The sequence below is a fragment of the Patella vulgata genome, chromosome 6, assembly GCF_932274485.2.
Source record: "Patella vulgata chromosome 6, xgPatVulg1.2, whole genome shotgun sequence".
Classification (NCBI taxonomy): Eukaryota; Metazoa; Mollusca; class Gastropoda; family Patellidae; genus Patella; species Patella vulgata.
Genome location: NC_065884.2, coordinates 55,348,918 through 55,376,180, shown reverse-complemented (window position 1 = coordinate 55,376,180; position 27,263 = coordinate 55,348,918). Strand labels below are relative to the sequence as shown.

General features: G+C 35.7%; 1 protein-coding gene across 1 annotated transcript; it reads left to right on the top strand.

The window, feature by feature from the left end:
- Nucleotides 1-8,217: 8,217 nt before the first annotated feature.
- Nucleotides 8,218-26,067, top strand: LOC126824401 (lactase/phlorizin hydrolase). The gene is made up of 16 exons (XM_056101753.1): nt 8,218-8,365; nt 8,743-8,873; nt 10,617-10,874; nt 11,562-11,742; nt 12,019-12,255; nt 13,071-13,128; nt 13,906-14,066; nt 14,396-14,608; nt 14,940-15,044; nt 18,233-18,363; nt 19,203-19,460; nt 20,024-20,207; nt 21,388-21,627; nt 23,036-23,165; nt 24,119-24,300; nt 25,868-26,067. Exons 1-16 carry the CDS (start codon nt 8,218-8,220, stop codon nt 26,065-26,067), a joined length of 2,817 nt encoding a protein of 938 aa, XP_055957728.1.
- Nucleotides 26,068-27,263: the final 1,196 nt, after the last annotated feature.

Genomic DNA, 27,263 nt, shown 5'->3' with positions numbered 1-27,263 from the left:
CATATCACCGATACAAAAACAAAAAAAAAAAAAATAAAAAAAAAGAAGACTGTAAACATTAAAGATCTATTTTTTGGACAGTCGCGATTTTAAATATAACCGCCGATTGGAAAACATGCACAAGAAAAATATTTATTATCGAGACACATCCTGGAAAACAAACTTTAACGTAGCCACCATTTTGTATCAATCTAAACTGCCATGGCGATAAATGGTAGTTGTACAATTACGCCAGGCTTAATGATCGACGTTCTGTAATAATATTTGGCCAATTCAAGTCAATAGTTTGATTTTTTTTATGTCATTACAAAACATCAGACTTTCGTATAAAAAATTATTTAATGGACCATATAAATGGCCTAATTTACCACGAGTAAATACAACTTTAAACAATTCATCTTAAATAATAGTTCAAAAATAGATTACTTTATTCTGAGCAAAGTTATGACTGTTTGAAGATGTTACGTAGATTGTTATTATTATAGTAGCATCGTAAAATCCATTGATTCTCAGCCATCCGATGATCTTGCGAGTTGATTATAGGTTTTCGATTTGAATAGATTTCTAAATAATAGTTTATATAACATTTGAAGTGAAAATAAAGACATGCAATAGGCAGATATAACTCTTACATATTGCATCTTTAATCCTGACTGGGTCCAATTGTAAACAGTGAAGTTAAAGTAGCTAACTCAATATCATTCACAGTCTTCGACATTCAAATACGACTTATTGGTCAATTTCAATCAACACTGATGTTGTTATCTTAGCGTGAAAAGATGGACTTCTGGCATCCAATATTTAAGACACGAATCGCGTGCCAGAATGCTTTCGAGCACCATTTGTAATGAAGTGACTGGATGAACAGGCTAAATATATCCTACAAGGGAAGACTACCGGAGTGGACCGGAATAACCAGACGCCAAAGACTTTCGTTCAATTTGCACTCTTCGCAGCTGATTAGAAATTACAGTAAAAACAGAAACGATTGAATATAAATGAGTTTATATACATTCATATTACATTATTATATGCGTTTCGACCCATTCCTAAAGAATGGCGATTTAGCTCCTTTAAGTGTATATTTACATCAATACTCAACTTCTAATTTATTATTTTATATGTCAAAGAGGAAGTAAACGCGAAGATACCAACTTCTAATTTATTATTTTATAAGTAAACGCGAAGGTAAATAAAACAGCTGCTGAAATATTTAAACTTTTATAATCAAAAATAAAATATAGTATGTACATACATGTATATATGTAGCCTATCGTCGATCATAGTAATTGTCAATCAAGTTCAAAGTACATAATACAAACTAGTAGAATTTTTGCTCGAGAAATAACATATTCGCATAATATGTGATATGTACTTAAAATACTTAAATCAACTTAGGGTTTGAATGACATATTGTGATATAAAAACACTTGTAGAGCCATAACATAACTGGTTCTATGTCAGCAACATGTTAACAGATATCTCATGAGAATATTCTTCAGTAAAATTCCATTCCAACATATAAGGGTGGGTTGTCGACGTCATTGGGCTCAATTAACCAATCTCTATAATTATTTACATCATATTTGACCAATTGGATAATTGAATGTCCAAAACCAGTAGATACAAAATTAGGATACTGGTGAGAATTCGCCAGACTTCTATTAGGTTCCAGAGGGCTTACATCTGAGATCCTAGACAGCCGCGAGGCTGGCTAGGGTAGAGAAATGGTTTTAGCTAGTATTGTTATCGATTATGCTTGTATACCTGTATTCAGCTATATATATATATAAAATATGTAGAAGCAAACTGTCGCATTGTTATTCCTGGTAAGACAGACGTCTTAAGAAACTGTAAGAAGTAAATACACAACGTGAAGCAGAAGTAAAGACAGCTAGAGACAAATTCTAGACGATCACAAGGCTACAGAAATATGTAGTAAGAAAAGATGCATGGGTCGTACGTAAGATGTGGCGACCGGTTTTAGTACTGTGTCCGCTCTCCACGTCAGACAAAGGACATATGGTGCTACACAGAATAACTGGCGTTCCTACGGCAAAGTGGTATTAAGTGTTTTGAGAAGACCAAGCACACCATGCCTTGTGTTTCCAAAATCCTGTTTTTAAATGGTTACACTAAACGATGACATTAAAGAGCCATGAAAGCGCTTTAGAGATCTTAGAGAGAGTTTAACGTCGACTCGACACAAACTAGGTCATTTCGGGAGTTACATATGTTTCTTTTTATTTTAATAATTCGCATGCGCGTAGGGGTCTTTTAGCTGTGGAAGGGAACCGGGCAGGCAACCTTACTCCTTGTCATGTACAATCCAAATCACGCCACTTGACTCAATCACAGACCATATGAAAACAGATATGGAATTTCGGGCGTATGGCTACCTCCGTATGGACACTCAAAGTTTGTATTGTTGCACATTATAAGTATATATAGGTTTGGAAGTCTTTAACCCCGGATTAACCAGTTTTATTTACTAAAATATATCTGGGACCACTCCTTTAAAATGTTGTCACAATTGGTATGTTAATTTGCTATGTATAATTGTGACATGGTTTATTTCTGTGATTTAGGGTACCTAATTAATTGGGTACGTGGCTAAAGGGAATATTTATTTCTTTTAAAGACATTTATTAAGGGTTGTACAGGTTTTGGTTAATAAAGTTTAATTATTTTCAATGTATATGCGTTGTTTTTACAGAACGATTGTTGGTATGTCTGAGCAAGTTAGGTAATGAGGGTGTAAAGTAATGAATGTGTCTGGATTGTGATGCATGTGCAGGTGGTGCATAGTTCTGATTGGATGTTTGAGTGACTAAAAGTTCCTTGGTGTAGGAATTAGAAAAGTTTGTCAGAGAGGTTTAAAATAAGTTACAGGATAGACATGGCTGTTTTCTCTACTTAGATCAGAGAGATTTTAAAGGACCAGACATGACTGTTTTTCAATATCTACGGTAACACCAATGACTGGCTTTAGATGCTTAGAACCTGGTAATTAAATACGATGTATTTAAATGTGATGAATCCGTTCCTTGATGAAATAACATTTAACCGGTAATGTCTAGGTGACCGATATAAATCATATTTCAACCCAGGGGTAACCTTGTGAATCATATTGTAGTTTAATCTTGGTGAACTTTGTGAATCGTACGCATGTAGTCTTGGTGAAATATTTCAATCTTGGTGAAGTTTTAAAACAACTAGGGAGTCTAGGTGAATCCGGGAAATAGATCTGTGACATGTGAAGGTTTTGTGTTTTCCGAGAATTTGTGTTCGGGTTTAAAGTGTTTTAAAAAACCAACTTACGCGATTGGGACGGTGGAATTAAGACGGAGAATTAATCTGAATGCTAACCAGGAGGATTGATTAGAATTAAAGCAACAGAGTTTTAAATGCCGGAATGAACTGTAACTTTGTAATTTTGTAAAAAAAACCTCTTAAATTGTACATGTAAATTGATTGTACAATATACATATTTAAAATAAATTAATTAGTTGTGTTGTTTGTTGGAAATTTGGAAAAGGGGGCAATTAAGTTAAAGAACCTGAGGTCACTTTGTTACAAATCTATATGGGTAAATCACGATATTTACAAAATCGAGAATGGCTCTTCTCACGTAACGATAATAATAATGCAAATTCTATAGAAATATAGGCTACAATTTTTTGGGACAATTTATCGACTTTTTGTTTGTGACATGACATGATATGGACCATTTACTTTGTTATATGTCGATATATTCCCTCATAAATATTCTCTCTGTAACCCTACAAACATTAGCAACTTAAACGAGATATTTCTAAAATGACAAAGCTTTTATTTAGCATATGTCATTATTTTATTGGACTGACTTGGATGACCTGGCGAATCACTCACTATTCACATACAAATGGGATTATCAATTGTAGATTATGCATACAGTGTACACATATAACATCCATACATTTTGAAGACGCGTGACAGTATACTTTTAGCCAGAAGATTATTTGAAGATTTAGATTATTTTATCTATTGATCGGATGTCTATATATGTAAGTAAAATAAAAATAAAAGAGAGCGATCTGTTTTATTATTGGATGAAATAGGATTTAACGTCCTACTTTTCTGTCCCGACTGGGCCAATGAAGTCGGGCATACACCATACACTGTGCTATGAGAGAAATCTTCCCCGGGCAGCGGCGCTACGGCCTACTCTTATATCGAATTCCAACTGCCAAGGGATCTTTTACGTGCACGCCAATGTGTACATGGGACCTCATGTTTTTTCCCTATACGTTGTCCCGTATCAGACCCTCAGTCCTACATCACTGACAAGGAGGAACCACGCCGGAAAATCCCGATGAACTTTCTCGGCCAATGCTGGGATCGAACTCGGGACTTCCAGGTTAGCGAGTCAGCGTCTCACCCACATGGCTCCCATGTTTTGTTATTAACAAAACTTTTATTCATACTAAAACTACATTGTTTGAATACTGATCTCTTACTACATAACATTACTTTATAATTATCTCCTCGCCTTTTCATAAATGTTTTGATTTAACAGAACGCTTTCCCTTATTAAGGGAAGAGAGAGAGAGAGAGAGAGAGAGAGAGAGAGAGAGAGAGGGAGGATTTAATGTCCAACCGACACAAACTAGGTCATGTCGGGACTAATATATGGTTCTATTTTATTTCAATAATTCGCTTGCGTGTATGGGTATTTAGCAGTGGGAGGAAACCGGAGTAAAACCCATGAAGTTGAACAGGCAACCCTACTCCTTGTCACGTACACGCTTGGAATTGAAACCATGTCAGTTAACTCAATGACAGACCTTATGATACAGCGCTCATGTGCTAACCATCCGGCCATCCACCCCCTAGAGGAATAAACACATTTAAGAATACAATTAAGAAATGAAATGAAATGGGGTTTAACGTCATAATGTTCTGCTCGGACTGGGCTAATGAAGACGGGAATACAATTATAGGACCATAGATCCTAAAGGACTATAAGATTTTTAAAGTCAATATAAAAAGCGAGTGCATTATGTACTAAGATACAAAAAAACTGTAAAACCAACAAATCTGTTAGCTACGAGAGCTCGCTGCAACATAACAACCCGTCATAGTGGTAAATAAATGGTATCATGTGTTCCTACAGGTTAAAGATAACATGGCTCGAACACTACACCTGATTTAGGTAAATTCTCATCTCATTATTTTCCGGTAAAAACATCTGATTAATTTGATCGACTCTTCTTTGACATCTTGGGGCCATAGATTACGTAGTTTGCAAATGAAACGTTACTCAAGACGTATGATTTTGGGTTAGGTTTCTTAGTTGATAATAAAGGGTTAATCTGCTTTTAAATAACGGCTTATAAAATAAAAACATATTCTATAATAAACGTAAAAAAACATGTGGAAATGACATTTGAATTCCCATTAATACCAAAAGCTAGAGGTTCCTGCAGAATATTTCTTAAAGGAGCTAAGTCTCTAACTCAATATATATTTTCCATAATGTTCGAAATTAGAAACACAATTATTCAGTATTAATCAATTTCAATCAATATTGATGTTGCCATCTTGCCGTTAACTAAAGGATCCTAATATTTGAGGCACAATTAACATTTTATAATCAGTACACGAGTCGTGTACCTTATTTTATAATGAACAAATAAAAACATACCCTACAACACAATATGGAAGTAATTAGTAAAACGACAAAATAATAATTTTAAAAACGTGTAGACATGCACTGAGCAGGCGTAAACGACTGCCGTTCAATTTGAACTGTTCACGTATTTCACGAAACATAATCGATAAGATATAACCCTATTTTTTGCAAAAATTAAATATAACTCACTTTACATACATTCATATTATATTAATATGTGCTTTTAGAACCATTTTTGTCTATTTCAAGGTTTAAAAAATGGAGCCATACGCCCTTTAATATATACATGTACTATCTGATTAGCATTGTTTTTTTCTTCATGGAATCTGCAGAGATTAACGTAGACTGGAAAGGCAAACTTACTCTGCTTGGGTTCCTAATCTTCATAACCTACAAAGAGCCTACCATGTCGCAAATATCATAAAATGAAATGAAATGGGGTTTAAAGTCCCATACCTAATAATATAACTGCACATTGATAGAAATGAAATGAAATGGGGTTTAACGTGTGCTATGAGGGAAATTTTGCCCGGACAGCGGCAGTACGGCCTACTCTTATATCGAATTCCAACTGTCAAGGTATATTTTACGTTCCCGTCGGGCTGGAAAATCTCAAACTTTCTCGACCAACACCGAGATTGAATCAGGACCACCCGGCTCTCTATAACGTTTGTGAACTATTATGAAACCAGAGAAAATAATTAACAGCTTTAGTTCAGAATGTACCATCATGATTAGATTTAAAATTATTAGAATTATTTGAAAACAAGAGCTAAAAATGGCCACAGCTGAATATAGATATCAAACCTGCCAAGTCATCATTTTAAATGTCGATAATTTGTTGTAAATTTTGTTATCATGATTTTAAAGAATTTTATCTGATCAGCAACGGAAATATTTCGTTCAAAAGTTGGTATGTTGTGCTACTTATTGTTAGTTTCCACAGGTGATCTTAAGATACGGCAAAGGTAGGTAGTTTTTTTTATTTCTTCATTCTAAGGTGGCATGTACGATTCTGAATTGATGCCACTAGAATTTGAAAATACACGGTTTACATATAAAATGACTTTAAGCTCATTAATTTTTGATTAGTTTCACAAATTTTAAAGAGATAAAAAGTCTAATCACATAAACAAATTTGAGAAAAAAATATATGTGCGGCGAAAATAGTAAACACTCAATCATATTGTGAGGCTCGTTTTTTTCTTCTGTTCGGAAATCTAAAAGTATGGCGGATGTGTCACTTAAACGTTATCGCATATAAAGTTGGCACTTCTTCACATGCAAATTACGGGTTGCAGTTATCAATAAGGACATGATGATCAAGCAAGCATACCGCCATTTCCTTAACCCTACTGGTTAACAGAACGGAATTTTTCTGTGAGCTGACTAATCACTTTCAGTCTATACTTTAAAGACAATGAAATGAAATGGGGTTTAACGTCCTACTGTTCTGCTTCGACAGGGATAAGGAAGACGGCATACGCCATACGGTGTGCTATCAGGACAGCGGCGCTACGGCTTACTTTTATATCGAATTCCACACTGCGTAGCTGGTTGTCAAGTTCCACATGGAGCGACTGTTGCTGAACTTTGGATGGACAGGACTGAACACGGTTCATTCTCTCCATGTCAATGCTGGCGGAATGGAAGCGGTAAAAGCAACATAGTTGTTGAGCCATGTCAGGATATTCAGTAAACATCTGAAGGAGTGATTCTTCTCCTTCTCTGATATTTACCACCTCGTGGGTTGAAAACATCAATGAATCTGCAAAGCTGTCAGTGGATTTGACTTCGTCGACGATCAAACATCTCAGGTCATTGTAAAATCGGGGAATAACGGGTCCCTTGTTGTTGATTGTGTCATCTTCATATTGTACACGATTTGGCGAGGATGTATCATCATCTACGAGGCGTGTCAGCTTAAAAATTTCGGAATTAAAAGCTTATTGAGCAGCACAACCAAGTACTTTTGAGTTTTAAATACGTCGTTTTACTGAAGAAATAATGACAGTTTTTGCAGATGTTTCTGAAGAACAGAAAATCAAATATGTGTGACTTTACTTATTTAAACTGAGATCGGATTTTAATGATCAACAACATTTGAGTTAAGATTTAGTCTCAAGTTAAAGACGATTCATTTTTTGAACGATCTATAGAAATATAGTTTGAAAAGAAGCCAAGTATTTAAAGGAGGTAAGTCTCTAATATTTGGGTCCCAGAAATTGACACAAATTGGTCGCAACGCATACAATAATGTAATAGGCTACCATACAAAAGTCTCTGCGGCCAGTCTGCGATCTTTTACGGCGCCGAACACACGCAAGTAGCGCGTAAGTCTTGCGCACGGGTTTACTCAAATTCCCCCCACCCTCCAGACAGCAATTAGTATGCATGTACGGCGGGTTGTGAGCTAGGCTTTAGCAAGTGCATAAGGACCACTTTACACGCAAAAAAAATCGATAAGACGAACCTTCGAACAAAATGTTATAGATGCCATTTAATACTGTTGTATATGCTTAATGATGTTTGATATATTGTAGATGCTGTATCTATTAATCCTGTTATTGGCATCAAGTGTTCTTGCCAAGAACTATACAGAACGCTTAATCGTTGGTCATTTTCCAGCTGAATTTGCTTTCGGGGTTGCATCGTCGGCTTACCAAGTCGAAGGGGCATGGAATGCAGACGGTAAGAGACCATGATAATATCGCTAACATTCAATTAGTTTTGTTCTTTTATGACAATTACGCTGGTATTCGGAATTGTGTGTGTATTGTGGAAGGGGGTTGTTTTAGTGTGCGTAAGACTGCATTATCTAAGATCTAGACGAAAAGTGTTTCCGATCAAATCTGGAAAAAAACAACGAAAGGAGACGATATAGTCAAGCTGCTAATACCAGTATTTATTATGGACCTCATGTATTAAACCAATTTAATTAAACTGTCGCGAACAAGTAATTCGATTATTGATACTTATTGATACAATTTAATTTATCCTCGATCGCTGGAACAATATATTGAATATTATTCTACTTTTCTATGTTTCGTAGCTGTTCTTATTTTCAGGCAAGGGTAAAAGCATATGGGACGTATTCGCTCACCAACCTGGGCACATAAAAGATGGGTCGACGGGAGATGTATCGGATGATCAATATCATAAATATAAAGAAGATGTGCAACATTTAAAATGGCTTGGGGTAAGATCTCATGGTTTCACCATTTGGGAGTATAGCTATCCACACGTCGGTCATCAAATAGGCTGTTTATATAATCCGTATGAAATATATGCTTTGCAATATGTATATGAGACAGCTATCAGCTTATATCTATATTAAGTTCTATATCTATATACTCGCCGATTGTCCTTATCAATTGTTTATATAGCAACTCTAATATGAAAAATATCTCATTTTGTCTACTAGATATACCGAGTCAATATCATCTGATCGTGACCATGACATTTAATAATATATCTATCGTACATACATGTTTAATTTGGCAATAATAACAAATACTTGACACAATCTCTGCACGGTAAACGTTTACATAGAATAAATTTTATTTTTTAAACTTCTATATCATTCCATTGAGAAAATAGGTCAAAATTCAAAATTGAATTTGTTCAGAGAGTAAGACACTGACCCGCTAACCAGGAGGTCTAGGGTTTGCTGCTGGTTGAAACAGTTCCTTGGTAATACCTCATATCAGTAGTGCAGGACGGGTGTCCAGTCGTTCGAATGAGACGAAACAAACAGAGTCCTGTGTACACAGTGGCGTACACGTAAAAGAAACCCTGACAAATGGAATTTGAATTAAGAATAGGCTGGCACCAGCGTACTGGTAAAATGTCACTCCTTACACACTGAATATGAGATATGCCCGTCGTCGTTAGCCAGTCGGTGCAGACCAGTAGGACGTTAAACCCCATTTCATTTCATATCATTTCAAACCCCATTGCATTTCATGTCTATAAAAAATAACAAAAAAACAACAACATTTACAACATGTCGTATGACACGCTTGAGCTCGTTTGCTATACATTATAATAAACAGGATGTTATGCAAGCGACACACGAGTTGTCACGCACGAGCGCTATTTCGAAACCAAGGTCATTTGACATACTTTATGGCCCATAGCGCATACCTTAGACTAGGCTGATAGAATGGCGACTAGTTGACCGGGTTGGACAAAAAAAATCCAAGGTCATGTGTAAAACAACCCGATGAAGAGTAGAAGGAAAAGTGACCCCAATGAATCGGCATCCCGGTCGTTCAGATAAGTAGGACGTTAAACCCCAGTTTATTACATTTTCTTAGAACTTTCTCTAATAGAAGTTAGTAAACAAGCACAAAATATTCTGATCCTATAAAAATATACAAACCAAATTATAACCACGCTGTTTTCTATTTAATTGTTCAAGTAGTAGTAGTTTTTCCGCTATGGTTTCCACTTGTCGGTGATGCAGGACGGGGCGTGGGTTGGGGGTGACAAGGGCAGTTGTCTAGTCGATCGGATGAGACGAAAATCCGAGATCCCGAGTACAGATTGGCGTGCACGTAAAAGACTCCTTGGCAGTTGGAATTCGATATGAGAGTAGCCCGTAGTCCGGACAAAACTCCCCTCATAGTACACTGAATGGCGCATGCCCGTCTTCATTAGCAGAACAGTAGGACGTTAAACCCCATTCCATTTCATTTCAGTTCAAGTAGTAGTAGGAAAGGGCGTGACACCCGCTTACACTAAGGGTGATATAACAGACAAAAGTTACCTTGGAAACTTTCGAGAGGAGTCAGTCACATGCAAGAGGCTCGTCCCGCTAGGTTTGGAGATGGGAAAAGGGTCTAGAAATGTTCTCTTCCATATGCCTAGTTAAATGCGTAGACTTGCCTTTTGAGTAACAGCACCCCAACTTTTAAACAATACGGTATCATTTTTGTAGGTAACTCACTACAGATTGTCAATAGCTTGGACACGGATTTTACCTGATGGAACGATCAATAACATCAATCAAAAGGGCATAGATCACTATAATGCTGTAATCGACGAGCTCTTCAACAATAATATTGTACCTTTTGTTACCTTATTTCACTGGGATCTGCCACAAGGACTCCAAGATTACGGTGGCTGGGAGAATGATACCATCATTGAACACTATAAGAACTATGCGGATCTTTGTTTTAAGTCTTTTGGAGACAGGGTAATTATTTTCTCTGGTACTATAAAACAAAAAGTGCAGTATTTACAATTCGCATTAACCAATGGAATGATCTGTTTAGTTGATAGAGGGCCTAGCAAGGACAGTGTCTAGTCGTTCGGATGTGGCCCCGTGTACACATCTGCATGCACGTGAAAGAAATCCTGACAGTTGGAATAAGGGTAGACCATAGCGCCGCTGTACAGGCAACATTTCTGTCGTCTTACTTAGCCCAGTCGCGGCAGAAAAGTAAGACGTTATACTCCATTTCATTTCAATTTCTTTGTTTAGTCGAACTTTATTAGAACGTTCACGGAATTCTAAGAAACACCTGTATATACATCATGTGACCTGCCCCCGTGAAACCAGGCGTTTGACGCACAACTTCAGTTTGTACTACCTACACAAAAGCAAAAACCGCATGCCTTCTTGTCGCTGTGAATGATCCGAACTCCAGATGATACGACAAATTTAAAAAGAATTGCATTTTTGGAAAGCTTAGACTGTGGACTATTGAAATATACTGTCATCTCTATTTTTCATAAAAATGACCAAGAGCCTGATTTTGTGGGAGCAGCTCACATATATACAAAGAACCGACTTGTAGATTTGTAATTAAATTAGATTGGATTGCTTGGTAAATTACAGACCCATTTGTCAAAAAAGAATATTTTTTTAAATATATTGTAGGTGACAAACTGGATCACGTTTAATGAACCATTTATTACCTCTTGGATGGGGCATGAAACCGGGGTAAATGCACCTGGTATAAAGAATGTTGATGCAGAGTACAGAACAGCTCATAACCTAATCCGATCTCACGTCAAGGCGTATCGACATTACAACCAACATTATAAAACTGCTCAAATGGGTAAAGTTTTCAATACCTAAATTTTAAACAAGCCCGTAAAACAAAACTTGAGCTTTTGGAACTTTTAAAAGCTGAAAGCTGAAAGATTTTAAGTCGCTAAACGTTTTTCTGGGCGTTGACTACTTGTGTTTTTCAATGATTACTATTCCCATTTTATCGTAGTTTAGTATTAAATTCCTAAAGATATTGACCCTAAAAGTACAAGAGTATCACATTTTATTCAGTGTCCTTATTAGGAAATGACCGTAATAGAGATTTTCGCCCCTTTTATTTCAGGTCGAGTTGGAATAACCCTGGACACTGAATGGAAGGAACCACGGACAGACAGTCCTGCTGATTTGGCCGCTTCTAACAGAGGTATGGTCTTCAGGCTTGGTTGGTTTGCTAATCCTATAGTGTATGGTGATTATCCCAAAATAATGAAAGATATGCTTGCGGAAAGAAGTAGAATTCAAGGACATACTGGATCAAGACTTCCAACCTTCACAGCTGCAGAAATTACTGAAAACAAAGGTAAAATGATATGTACATATCTTTACTTGTGTGGTTTTTGTAATTAGTCTAATTCTGTAATCGCATGTGTAATGTTTGTAATTACTTATGGAATTACTTGTGCAATATCTGTAAGTAGGCTACGTGTTAATATCTGTAATTACTTGTGCAATGTATGTAATTCTTCGACTCTAATTGTGAAATATCTGCAGTTAATTGTGTAATGTCTATATTTACGCGTGTAATATATGTAATTGCGTGTCATGTCTGTAATTACGTGTAAAATGTCGGTAATTGCTTGTGTAATGTCTGTAATTACTTATGGAATGTATTTAACAAGTAATGCCTGCAATTGCATGTTTAATGTATGTAATTACTTGTGTAATGATAATAATCATTTAAGTAATCATAAGTAATATTCAACCACATATAGCTGTCACACATTTATAAACAAAATAGTATTACTTTTAATATCTAATGTCAACTCTTATCACAAAACGTGTTGAAACCATGTTATTTCGTGCCTAATTAAATGGCTTCCCTTCGTCAGTGGTGTAGGAACCGTGTCTAGTCGTTCGGATTGCACGAAAACCCGACATCCTTTATTCCCCGATAAAAGAACTCTTGTCAATATTGAAAATATAAAAAGTAACCAAAGCCTTTCAAAAACTCTGCATCATGGAATTTGGTAGATGGAAATGGATCATGACTTTCGCCAAGCAAAAGTGGATTAATTAACCGGTATAATTTATATTAACCTGGTGTGTGAAAGGCTAATGCTACATTTAACAACTTTCGTGTGACTGTCAGTTTGATTAAAACATTTATCTTTACAGGAGCACTGGATTTTATGGGTATAAATCATTATTCCACTAATTTTGTGCAATCTACGATGTCTGATAAAACTAAACCAGGTTTCTTTAATGATCAGGATGTGGCTTTTATCTCAACTAAGTAAGTTCTAAACACAGGCGTACTTTGAATAAGTAAAGAAATTAGTGCTATTGTCAATGTGTGGCCGGGTGTGTGTGTGTGTGGGGGGGGGGGGGGCATTACACAGACAACATAACAAATCTAATCAATGCGAGGAGGGGGAGATGAAGGGTCTGCCATATGCGCCCACTGCTCGGTGCACTCCTAGGTCTACCAAGATACCAGATTCACTTATTAATCTGTAATTAAAAATTTGCTAAATACAGGATTTAAATTAGGAAGTAATCAAACAAATGAAAAAGAAATTTTATACGCAAATATTTCATGATTTTACCATGTATCATTTGTACCAAATATAATCAGCTGAAATGTCAATTTCGGTATGGCTTTTTGATAACCATGACGTTTTTGTGAAATCCAAATCAGTTTAGAGCTAGTGGTATGAGTTGTCATATCCACCAGAATTCTATGCTGATTCTCTAGGGAACTGTACACGAATTTGGGCGTAAATCAGTAAGCAAACAGTCTATATAATTCATTCCAATCTTCGCAACTGACTGATGGTACATGATCATTATATTTTATTCAATATCTAATATTAAAATAGTCCCCTTGCCCTTATTAGACCGGATCGAGTTGAAAGTGAGATGTTAAGCCCCATTTATTATCAATTCATTAGCTATTTTCAACCATACTCAAACCTAACTACATTTTCTTATTTATATTTCGGTTTTTCAGCAAATACGCATGGGGATTAAGAAAATTACTGAATTATATTAAAACAACGTATGGTAATATAGATGTATATATAACAGAAAATGGCGCGACTGATTGTGGAACAAATGAGGATCAAGTACGAGTTGATTATGTCAAAAGATACCTTAACGCCGTTCTTCAAGGTATTATAAAGCAATGACTCTTTGAAGCTAACATGAATATATATATTTTACTGATTATTTAATATATTTGAGAGATTGCAGAAATATTAGGATTGACGCTCATCCATAACATTTCAGAAGTAAGTGTGCGGTAGACATGGTTGAGCAGTTGAACATACGGTTAACACATGCATACCTTCCTCATTGAAATGAAATTCATACTTATTTATTTACTTAAAACAGATTTTTATGGGTGTTTTCGATTTAATCATGTCCATGCCTAATATAAAAATTCAATTTAGTATTGTTAATAATATGTTTATTTCGTTATAAATTTTTACTTTTCGCAGCAATACAAGATGGTTGCCCAGTTAAAGGCTACTTTGTGTGGAGTTTGTTGGATTCTTTTGAGTGGAGCAGTGGGTATACTGTGAAAATGGGCCTGTTTCGGGTAGATTTTTCAAGATCCGATTTACCTCGATATCCCAAAACTTCCGCTTATTTTTATCAATCGATCTGTAAGGAGAAAGGATTTACGCAACGTATCTTGGACTTCAGAGCATGTAAGTTGCTTCACTGCTGTTACATGGTAATTGAGAGTGTAAAACTTGCAGAGAGAGAGAGAGAGAGAGAGAGAGAGGGAGAGTTTGTAAGAAATAAATGTAATTTAGTATGCTAAAAAAGACCTTTACTATTTAGATAGTTCGAGTAAATTGATCACGAACCGCCTAGAACATTGCTACGTTAAATGAACTGTAAAAAAAACCCTTATACTCCGACTTCCAGCTAGTTTTAGGAATCTGGTTCGTGTTATTGTGAGCTATAAAATAATGTTACGATTATTTTAAAAACTTTTCTAGAAATTTCAAAATTATTAATTCTCTATTATTTTAGTTGCTAAGGACAGAGATGAGTTTGTATACGGGCAATTTCCAGCTGGTTTTATGTGGGGATTGGCCACTGCAGCATATCAAGTAGAGGGTGCATGGAATGAAGACGGTTAGTTCTATTCTAGTTTCATTTAAATTGCGAACATTATTATTTAATACGGGCAAAACAAACCCTAGCGAAATAAAACTTTGAGCGTATCAAATATTTACAAAGTCTATATTGTTTGACTTCCAGATAAAAGATTGTTTTCAGAGAAAATAACTAATCCCTTTCGGTGAAAAGCCACGCCTTCTATCTATGACATAATGCAGACTCAAGGCTAAAGAGTACTATTCTCAGACGACGTGTTGTGTTCCGAACGACGTTTATTGTTGGACAGCGATAAGAAGACAAATACCGTGAAAACCCTTGAGTGTATCAGCTAGTCTTTAACAGTAAAATATGGTCGCAAACTAACCACTATTACCCTCCAACTATCTGCTTTTAAAAACTGTTCAATATTTTTGGTTCAGTTTTGAACGTTTTTGTCCCAAATGCATGAGCAGAATATTATGTAAGTAATAGTTATATACCAACCCATACATCGAGAAAACAACGTATATAACTGACTTATACTAAATACTTTTTCGAGAAATAGAGATTTTTTCTATTTTTCCCAATTTCTAAAGCATTTTTCATTTCACAAATTTATCAAAGTTTCCCATTCAGAGCCCCTCAATTATCTCATCGCAAACGCTTATTTCTACTCAGGTAAATGATGTCAGTACACCACACGTGAATTTCACGGTTTAAATCAGGTCAGGGAAAATGTTCATAACGGGGATATTGATTGGTTGAGAAAAGCAAACGTCATCCAATCATTTTGTACAATAACCATTTCTTGTTGTTTTGCCAACATCCTGGCTGCGTCGATTGTAGTGGATGGCAGAAATGATTGCGGGAATTCGTCGAAGAAACCTTCGTCGAAGAATCCTACTTTATAATGTCACAGATATATATTTCTAAGACCGAGAATATCAGTTCTGCAAGAGATGTCAATGATCGCAAAGATTTAGAAGCCCGAGCCTTCACAGAACAAGAAATTAAAGCCATGCAGATGAGTCGAATTCCCCCAAACACGAGGAAAAATACCAATTGCATAGGAATATGGTGACACTTCGAGATCAGTACAAAAGATTTGATTTTAACTTTTTTGATAAGCAAGGTACATTTGCTAATTTCCGCACAGATCAATTCATTAACTTCGCGAGGTATTGACATCCACTGACAGACAAAAACAAGAACAGCCATTAAATGAAGACGAGTTGGAATTGTAGAGTTCTCAAGTTTGTAGTGTAGAAAATGCCAATGGATTAATTTATACTAGTAATATATTTGGATTACGTGCTGCGGATGAGCATAAACCGCGACAAAATGTGAAAATTTTTATTGTAGAAAATGCCAAGAGATTAATTTATAATAGTAAAATATTTGGATTATGTGCTGTGGATGCGACTTTTACCATAACATGTTCAAAACGGGTTGTAGATGTTCAAATAAATATGTAAATCATGATTTTGCTATTTTTGTCCCTTTTCAACTGATACACGGCCACTTTTCAAAAGTGGCCGTGAAAAGTGGCCGTGTATCGGTGTATACCCTTCCATTTTCATCAAAGAGTCGAGAAAAAGTATGGGTATAAATGACAGTACATCAGTACTGAAAGCTATACATTATAGTATATACAGAGGGGAAATAAAACTTAAACTAAACATAGCGGAGAATCGGTCAGTATTTAGTACAAAATTCGGATTTTTTATTTAAATTTATCCTTCTTAAGGTCCAATACATCATGTCAATAATGTTAAAAAAATAACCAATTGCATTAATTAAACATATCGGAGAATAGATTGTTATATAGTACAAAATTTAGTTTTTTGTTTCAGTCGTCTCCTCCAATTAATACATCACATCAATAGTATATGTCTCTTAACCTCTACAGTGTCCTCACAGACGTATGATCGTGTAATAAAAAGTTCTTCTCTACTCGACGACCTATATTGATTTAAGTATATCTATACTTGACCGGTTTATGTATTGAGAACATTGCAGGGATTAACTTCAATATAATTATGGTTCAGATTTAATGAATAACTTTAGGGATATTTAATAAAGAACCGAATTAAGCAACGGTTACATGAATGCGTAGCTTCAAAACATGTTAGACACAATAAACGCTTAAACAAATCTTTAGATAGAGTTGATAGATAGAGTGCCATAATTTGACACCCATTCAACAAGTGATATTATATTCGTAGGACAAGTTCATACTTCTAAAAGTACGTTTAGGCCTTGACCCAGATTATGCTTTTGTAATACAAATCATGGCATATATTAAAAAAAACACAGGCGGAATAGGTTCAAAGGGGAATAACCTCTTGGATTCAGGCCAAGATAACGTATTGAATTAGGTTGATCTGTTGTTGGAAATTTTCACTGGCCGATTAATAACAATTTTCGATTTGACATGACTGTGGCCAAAAAAAACATAGCATGCAAAAGTTTAGATATATCTCAATTAATTGCTGAGATATAGACGTTTTAAGAGTCGTACGCAGTCGCTTAGAGCGGTATTCGTGCAAAATCCTTTAGTCTAAGTGGCCACATTCTTGTATTTTCCATAAATAATTGACTTAATGGCAATTTTAGTTATTTGAAATAAATTAAAATTTATTTTCTGGCTAAAAGTTAAATGCATCTGTAAACTAGACTATTGTCACATACGATACCCCTAATCAATTATAATATGTGACTATTGTCACATACGATACCCCTAATCAATTATAATCTAAGGCATGACAACATAAATGCTGATATACAAAGTGTGCTCTAAACAATGCTTATATAAAGATTGTATAAGTAGTAAGGCGATACTGTAATACGCTGGTTTAATACAAGTATGTACATATTCCAGAATAAATCAAATCCACCAATTGTTTTTGTTAAACTTTCAGGTCGTTTCTGAACATTCTAAAATATTTAGCAGCTTATCTGAATGAATATAACCAGGCCATAAAATAGATTTACATCAATTAATTTAAACTCTAGTTTGACTTAATTTTTACTGTATTTTAGACCCCTTCCCTCCCCATCACAAAATTGAACCCATTTAACGTTTTAGAGTTGACCCAATCAAATATGGTTCGCTCCTTTCAATTTGAACGTACATGTAAACGGATATATACTGTTTGTTCTGTCTTTGTTTCGTTGTTCAATTATCCTGTATTGTGTATTTGTTTTACTGTAACCTATTGTAGGTAAAGGACCTAGTATATGGGATGATTTTGCCCATCAGTCAGGTAGAATAGCTAATGGTGACACAGGAGATGTAGCTTGTGATAGTTATCATAAATATAAAGAAGATGTTCAGATGTTAAAACATGTTGGGGTAAGAACACGTATTGTCATTGTACATAAAACCATCATTTATGTATGTATGATGTAATGTATGATGTAATATTCTTAAAGCCTCCATTGACTTTATTTCAATTTTTAATAAGAAAATGTCAGGGCAGAAAGTTGTAAAATATATTTTAAATTAAGATATATCTGCGACTGCCGGGAACAAATGATCAGTTGGGACTACCGGGACACGCGAAATACTAGACAGTAGTGTGAATTGTCGAGCCAATAACTTGCATTTGGATCGGTTGATTTTAGTAATTTGTCTCTAGAGAAACATGATTTTTTGTTGAGAAAACGTATAAAGGGGCATCATAGAAGATTAGATAAAGAGTTGATAGTTCTCGCTATAATAGTTTTAAAAAAGGCGATAACGTAAATATAATATGCTGAAAATTTCAGTCAAATTGCTCCACTCTGAACCGAGATATTTCATTTTGAATTTTAGACTAGCCTCGGTCATCATTACTAAAATCGATACAATAAAAAAATTACAATGTTTCGATTAACAACTTTTACGTTTAATTATTTTTCAAAAAAGATATTCCAATCCGCTAAATATCGCAATCTAGCGATGGCATCGAGGGTTGATTATGGCCTGGATAAGTTAACTAATGTCCAATGAATAGTTTATATAACATTTCAGGCCTCTTGGATAATGTATGTTTTATAACGGACCAACAAAAAACAAAACAAAACAAAACAAAAAATACTCTTCATAACTGTAACAAAAGAACCAGGACGTAACGAAAATACAAAGAAAAACAAATCTTTGAAAGGAAAAACGGACCATCTTACTATATACGTCTTTGTTTATTTTTCAAGGTAACATTTTACCGATTTTCTATTGCTTGGTCTCGGGTGTTACCAGATGGCACACTCGCATCTTTAAACAGCAAGGGTATCGATTATTACAACAGATTAATAGATGAACTACTGGCCAACAACATTACCCCTTTTGTCACATTATACCACTGGGATCTACCATCAGCGTTACAGAAGCAGGGTGGCTGGTTAAACGAGTCTATAATAGATCGGTATAATGATTACGCCAAACTCTGCTTCGAGAATTTCGGTGACCGGGTAAGACATTTATAATTAATGAGTATTAAAATAAAAATGTTTTTTTTTTGGAAACATTTAAGGTTTAAATAAAAATGTATACCCTTTTAAAAGCTAGGTTTTAATTGGGTCACTGATTCGAACTCAAACGTATTTCTATCCAAAATTATGTGACTTCTAACGACAAGGAAAAAAATGAAAAGGTAGACCTAATATGCTTATTAAATACCTATATTTGGATAGAGCAGCAATATAACAGACAGACAAAAAAAAAAAAAACCCAAAAACATCACAGACATCATATTATGATCGAGTTGGATATGACTACTAGCTGCGTCCTTGAAACGGACAAATGGTGGATGTTTAACACAGTTTATCTAAAATATAATCTTACATTTGCACTATAGCAGCAAGCGCAGATGCGGCACATGATTGAGCATGCGACCTTGAAACGAGCAAATGACGTATGTTTTTTAAACAGTGTATCTGGTATATAAATCTTACATTTGCATTGAAATTGTTTGCATGGTGTTATTAGCACAACCCTTGTATACTCATTAGTATGTCGGAATTCTTATTTACAGGTCAAACTTTGGTTGACCTTTAACGAAGCTTATGTGATTTCTTGGTTAGGCCATGGCAATGGTATATTTGCTCCCGGTATTAAAAGCCCTGGGACCGGTGTTTATCAAGTAGCTCATAATATAATTCGATCCCATGTCAAAGCTTATCATTCATACGACACCCTCTTTAGATCGAGATTCAACGGTAAGCATATTTATTTAGATTTTAATTAAATCAACATTACATATATACGTATGTAAATTGTGAATCAAAAATAAGGTTAAATAAACAATAGCTCCATTCCCAAATTCGGCTTATTTGAGGCCAGTTAAGTTACCAAGTGGTCCAAGGAAGGTCCAGCCCAGTCTTCCATTGACAGTGGTACACGCCGGAGGGTTTTGCCGTTCGGATTCGACCGGGACGGGAAACCGAGGTCCCGTATATAGAATTTACAACTGTAAAAGATCATCTAAAAGTTAAAAACCGAAATAAGAGTAGGTCGTGTCGCCGCTGTCCACTTAGAATTTGCCACATCACATTACATGGCGTATGGTGTTGTAAATTAAGAACAAATCCCCATTTAATTGACAAAAATTCCTAATCGTATTAACCTCAAAATAACTGAAGTATTCTGTTGACGTGATCTTAAACTGCATTTTCTCCATTCATTAGTAAATTCCCAACGTCAACCTCATAGACGTTGTGGTTGAGTCACACCTTACAGTGTATTGCTCTATTTATGGCAGAAAGCGTCCAACAAATTTTGTAAAATTAGAGCCGCGCAAAAAGAAGTCAACCAACGGGAAAATCTATGAATATATCGCCAGGGCTTCATTGCTGCTGTACACATACAAAGGGAGACAATTCAGTAAAGTCGAGCAGGATAAACACCAAAATGTAAATTTAAACAACTTTGTTCCGATTCCAGATAAAAATAAAAGGCCAACAATAAAAGGGACGGAGTGTAAAACGGGGCTTAACGGGACGCCAGCATCAACCGGGATATATTAGGCAAAACCGACGACAACCAAAATACTGACACAAAATCAGATTCATTTAATGTCTACAGATCTTCACAAATCGGACTAATGGAGACAGAGTATATTATAAACAAATAACAATTTATATGTATTCCGATAAACTAACCTTATGACACGGGCTTAACGCTAAGATTTCACGGTACCTTCAGATTGTGTCCAAAGACTGGAATGATGTGAGATTGAGTTCAATATTACTTAGGTCTTTTAGAGACTAACATACTGCAAATTTTATGCTAACGCGTGTAATGCGATAATCCATATAAACAATGTTTTTTTTTGCAATTCGTTATATTCTAACTGTATATTAAAGGAGTTGCGGTTTATGTTGAGACCATCTTTTACAGGTAAAGTAGGAATTACATTAGATATAGAATGGAAAGAACCGTTTACCATGTCTTCTGCTGACAGTTACGCTGCGGAGAGAGCTCTTCAGTTTAAATTAGGATGGTTTGCTAATGCCATATTCGGTAATGGCGATTATCCAAGCGTCATGAAACAGTACGTGGCGGCAAAGAGTAAGAGTCAACATTTGCTAAAATCCAGATTACCAGAATTTACCGACGACGAAAAGAAAATGAATGCAGGTTTGTATTTAAAATGGCACTACCTGATTACTGGTACAGGTACCTTAACCTTGAGGGTGGTTGGGTGGCTGAATGGTTAGCACGTGCTCGCTGTACCATAAAGTCTGTCATTGAGTCAACTGGCGTGGTTTCGAATCCCCAGCTGTACGTGGCAAGGAGTAGGGTCACCTGTCCAACCTCGTGGATTTTCTCCGGGTCCTGCGGTTTCCTCCCACTGCTAATGACCCATACGCGCAAGCGAATCGTTGAAATAAAATTTTAAAAAACATATGTTAGTCCCGAAATGACCTAGTTTGTGTCGAATGGACGTTAAACCCCATCTCTCTCTCTCTCTCTCTCTCTCTCTCTCTCTCTCTCTCACCTCAACCTTGAAGATGACCACACTTGGTGATTCTTTACTTTATCCGATTTGCCTCGGCGTGTTTTAGTTTGAAGAGATTGGCCCTACCTGGAGACATTTTATTGGCTATTTTAATTGGTTGAAGGTCTGGTGAAAGTCAGAAAGACCCTGCATTTGTCGGGTTTTGATCCTGCGACGATTTGGAGGTTATTGAGAATGAGAATATTCAATCCGACCCTCAACCTGATATATTTTGCATTGCTCATAAGCTTACATTTTATCCTGCGTGTCCGGAAAAACATTTAAAAATGTCGGTACATGGTAATCTGTTGTTTTGTATACAGTAAAGTAAAAACAAAGTCGGTAATGTACCGCATGAAATGTATAAGATTTAGTTTCTCGAACATGGTATACAGTAAGTTATACTATGGACGGAATCCATAAGAAAATTCTTGAAACCTCAGAATCTTCGAAAAGCCAGCATAAAACAAGGCTTATCTTTCTGATTCTCCCAATTATAAAATTCAACAAAAGGTTTCAGAGGTAATTAATTTAACGCCCAGGACTAACTTTGTCTGTACGATTCTGCAAACAGATTAGAGATACGTTAGACACCCGTGTAAACATATCTGAGATACAGATGTTTTACGATTCGATTCATGTGAAGTGCTTTAAAGGAGGTTCAGCGAATAGGACTTTGTTCTAGATTGTCCGGGACTTGGTTTTCAATTTTAAAATGCATAACGGTTATTTTAAAAATGATATTATTTAAATTAATTAATGTTATTTTTCTTGTTGAAAGTGTCATTTCATCTTTAAAGGCATTACGTTTAGACTCTCCCCGCTGTTGTGCTGCACAAGCGCTGTTATAGATCAGAGTTGTTAGATTCCATAAGACGTTTTTAATTCGCACCATACATAAGAACATAAATCACGTTATTTTTGGCTTATCTGGGAGAAAGTGTTTAATGTAGTAAATTAACTGAACTAACAACGTTTATTTGAATTCAATTTTACATTAAGATAATCTCGGCATTGTTATTTAATTTGTGCCGTTTCTGTTTGTAGGATCGTATGACTTTCTTGGTATTAATCACTATACAACAAATCTCGTGTCTGATGTACCCAATACAGATAGTACCCCCAGCTATGAACGCGATCAAGATATTGAGACAACAACGGATCCATGTTGGGAAAAGTAAGAACACAACCTTAGTTTCATTGTTCAAGTACATTATCGATACTAGTGTTTCAGAAAATAGCCCGAAACCGATGGGCACGTTCTGTAATGTTTTTGTTGTTCTTAACGTTTAATCCGACATCGTCTAGCGACTGAATACTCTACCTTGGTCATCAGCCATATGTATCCAGTGTGTCGATTGGACTCGGTTCGTCGAAACCCAAGTGATTTTTTATGATTTATTTTAGGAGATCTGTACCTGTATAATTTGTACGCCTTGCCTCGTCCCATCCGAACAGACGCTCTTTCTTACGTCACTGGCAAGGGGAAAGCACACTGGAAAATCACGAGGAAGTTTCTCGTCCAACACCAGCGCCTAACTACGGAAGATTGAGTGTGTAATTAGATTGTTATGTGTTGAGTTAGTCTCAGTATTATCCAGTATTTTTCGCCAAGTCAAGTAACAGTTGCGCCCCTTCTTGCGATAAATCCCATAATTCTTGCATTATTATAAGCAATCATGAATCGTGACGACGAATTAGGATTAATTAAAAATGAAGTGAGAAATTTTATAATAAAAAAATTAAGAGTGTTGGATATTGAACTGGCAATGGAATCAAATGGATTTTCTGAAATGGCATTCTTAAATTAATTTCATGGGCGTCGACTTCTTGTTTTAGGAATAGTTACCTCCCTTAGACTTTGTTTATGATAATGTAAAAGACCGGATATTCTAGCCAATGACCTATTATTCTCAAATGTTGACAACGCATCCAGATTAATATTCATAGAATATTTTTCTGGGTGATAGAGACTAGTGTTGAGTACACCGTGAAATTTTAAAATTATAAAACAAAACATTATTTTCATGTAAATTGTCATAAATTCAAATCGCAATGGGTAATAAGGAATAGAGTTTCAGGATAATGATTTTAAAACATCGACCATTTTTTGGAGGGATTTTTTTTCAGGACACCCGTTGATTGGCTCCGTGTTAATCCATGGGGTATTAGAAAATTATTAAACTATATAAAGTCACGATATGGTAATCCTACTGTATATATTACTGAGAGTGGTAGACCGGATATTGATGGTTTAGATGACCAAGGAAGGATCAGATATTACAAGTCATACACCAATGAATTGATGAAAGGTATGTAAGCATATTTAATTTAAATACGCGGGCTGGACGGTTCACCGAATCTGGGAGGATAGAGCTTATCCCAAAACAGTATTTCTACTAATATATCTGTAAACCTTTAGTTCAGATTGGATTTGAGGCTTGATTTGAATTGAAACAAAGCATCTATAAATATGTAATTTTCTCACTAAAAAAGATATATGGAAAACCTAAATAATATTGTAAGGGAGAGGCTATTGTAATGAAGAGAAAAAAAAATCAAATGTAGTTTGATGCCTAATTGTTCGGTATCAACCAGGATAATGAAGATGTACGTACGCCATACATTATGCTGTAGGGGGAATTTGGTCCTAACAGCGACGTTACGGTCTGCTCTTTATTTCGTATTTTGAGTTCTTTTACGTGCACGCCAACGTGTGCACTGGACCTCAGTTTTAAATTCCATCCGAATAACTAGACGCTGCCCATCACAGCCACCCCCTTCCTGCACCATTGACAAGGGGAAATAACGCTGGGAAGTTTGGGGAACTGTCTAGGTCAACAGCGGGATCAATCCCCGGACCTCCTGATTAGTGAGCCACGGTCAAGCTAAAACCACGACGGAGCACGATCAAACCCTGGACCATCCGGGAAGTGAGTCGCCGCCTTACTGATTCACCGCGACTCCCTTGCACACTGACGACACTTGCTAGGAAAGCAGGAATACTAGCTGTACACGTACAATGCTCGCCCTTTTTCCGAACTGTAATCTCTGGCGTATGCTCGTCTTCATTATAGTGCAGAACAGTAAGACATTAAACTCCATTTGATTTCTTTTCTCTTCATTACAATGTTGTCGCTCCCATTACAGTATTATTTAGTTTTGGTCATACCCATTTTAGTGAGAACACTAAATATCTGTAGATGCTATGTTTCAGTTTAAAGATTTGTTAGAACTTTAGCCTCAACTCCTATCTGAAAAAAGGTAGAACTCATATATGCCCTTGTGTGCAGTTTATCAGAATAAATTCGTTAAACAAAATACTGTAATAATTATTGAAATGTCCATAAAGGGAGATAACTCCTTTTACTGTAAATGGATTTCCAAAATTCCGTATGTTCCTTTGCCCATTATGTTGTCTGCATTTTGCTTTAAATCAAAATATAACTAATAGCATATTCTTTGCATATTATGAGGGTGTTTTCGCCATTATTTAATTTTATTTGAACTTCAGAATTATTAGAATAAATATAGCATTTACGTGACAATATCACAATCTAATTTTCGTCTGGCCCAAAATTGAGTTATAGCAAACATTTTGCTTGGAACTCTCTGGATTTGTGTTCCTAGCGGAACTTAACCCTAAAAATGTTGACTGCGGGCCTATAACATTTAAAGCCACACTAAAGGCCTGCAATAGGCAGATTTAGCCTTGACATAATGTTCACTAGTCGATTGGGAATATGGGCTAATTGGTTATTATTAAGGTTTAAACCATCTGTGGCTGTAACGTCGTAGTAGGCCTACATTCAATTTCAGATAATCGTTCACAGTTTCAAAATCATATCAGTCCGTATATTTCCTCTCTCATTATTTTAGCTATAAATGTTGATGGATGTAATGTTAAAGGCTACACAGGTTGGTCCTTGATGGATAACCTTGAATGGACATCCGGTTACTCTCTTAGGTTTGGAGTACATTACGTCAACTTTACGGATCCTGCCAGACCACGTACTCCTCGAAAGTCTGTTGATTTCCTTAGAAATCTGTTTTCAAATAATGGATTTTACAAACAGTAACTATAATAGACATAGATATATAAACTGTTTAAACAGAGCTATTGTACATATATTTAGCATAAAATGTTAACGTGATTAATACTATACTATGTTAATGTGTGTTACTGTGAATAAATCATAAACCGTTAATATTATTTAAAACACGCCATGTTAATGCAAATATAATTATTAAAATGTTAATATGAATAAATCATGAAACGTTAATGTCAGTAACCTATATATATGCCACTATCCCGTGTCTCGGCAACAAAAAGGAAGTAGTTGTGGCATTATCGTCTAGGAGCTTCTCTGATTTCACTTTGTGGGATTTATTATTTCAATCATCAATTAACTGACTCTGGAACACCGTTTATGTTGTTACGAAGTTTATATAACAAATACAGCAAACTACAAAGGTTAAACACAGGTAAACTACAACGTCTATTATAGATACTTTGGGAGTTATTAAAATATTCACGGTCTGAGTTTAACATCCTTTATAACTCTGACTTAACAGTTTAAACATCACATTTTGTCTCTATCCCAGCCTCTCAGCCGAGGCGGGTGTGGGTATGACGTTCCCTTAGGAACTCAAGGATTGTGTCTTCTCTAAGTCTCATCATGATGTGAAATAAAACTCGCTCTTTTTTATATACAGCTATTGGGGCGGGACAAATACCATTTTTGGGTGTTTCATATGGGCACCATTTAGCGTCAACATTATTCTAATTAATTGGACTAATCTGTGCACCAGTTGCCTGGAAGATAGTACTAAGTTTCAGATTTTATGAGCTCATCTACCGGGTTCTATCGGCTCGAAAACACGGGGCAATTTTTTGAAAATTTGTGTCTGAAACCATATTCGAGGCCAATTTGCTGGTGCGTTTTCATATGTTTCTTGCGTAGTACTACCGGCAATCTCTAGATATGCCAAAATATGGGCCTATATCTATTACTTTGTAGCTCCTTGAGCACCCAGAAATCCTGAAAATATACAATTACACCAACTTTTTTTCGGTTTTCATGGCCAAGTAGCATGCGAACCATACCATTCACCTGTTATCTGATTACCGATTAGTAATGTACACATCGAGTTCTTTACGACTATTAAATTTGAGTCCTATATACCTTCACTAGAAACGTAAAAACAAGATACCTGAAATTCAAGTAAATTATTAATACATATTTTGTTTCAAAAACTTTATCAATAACTCATA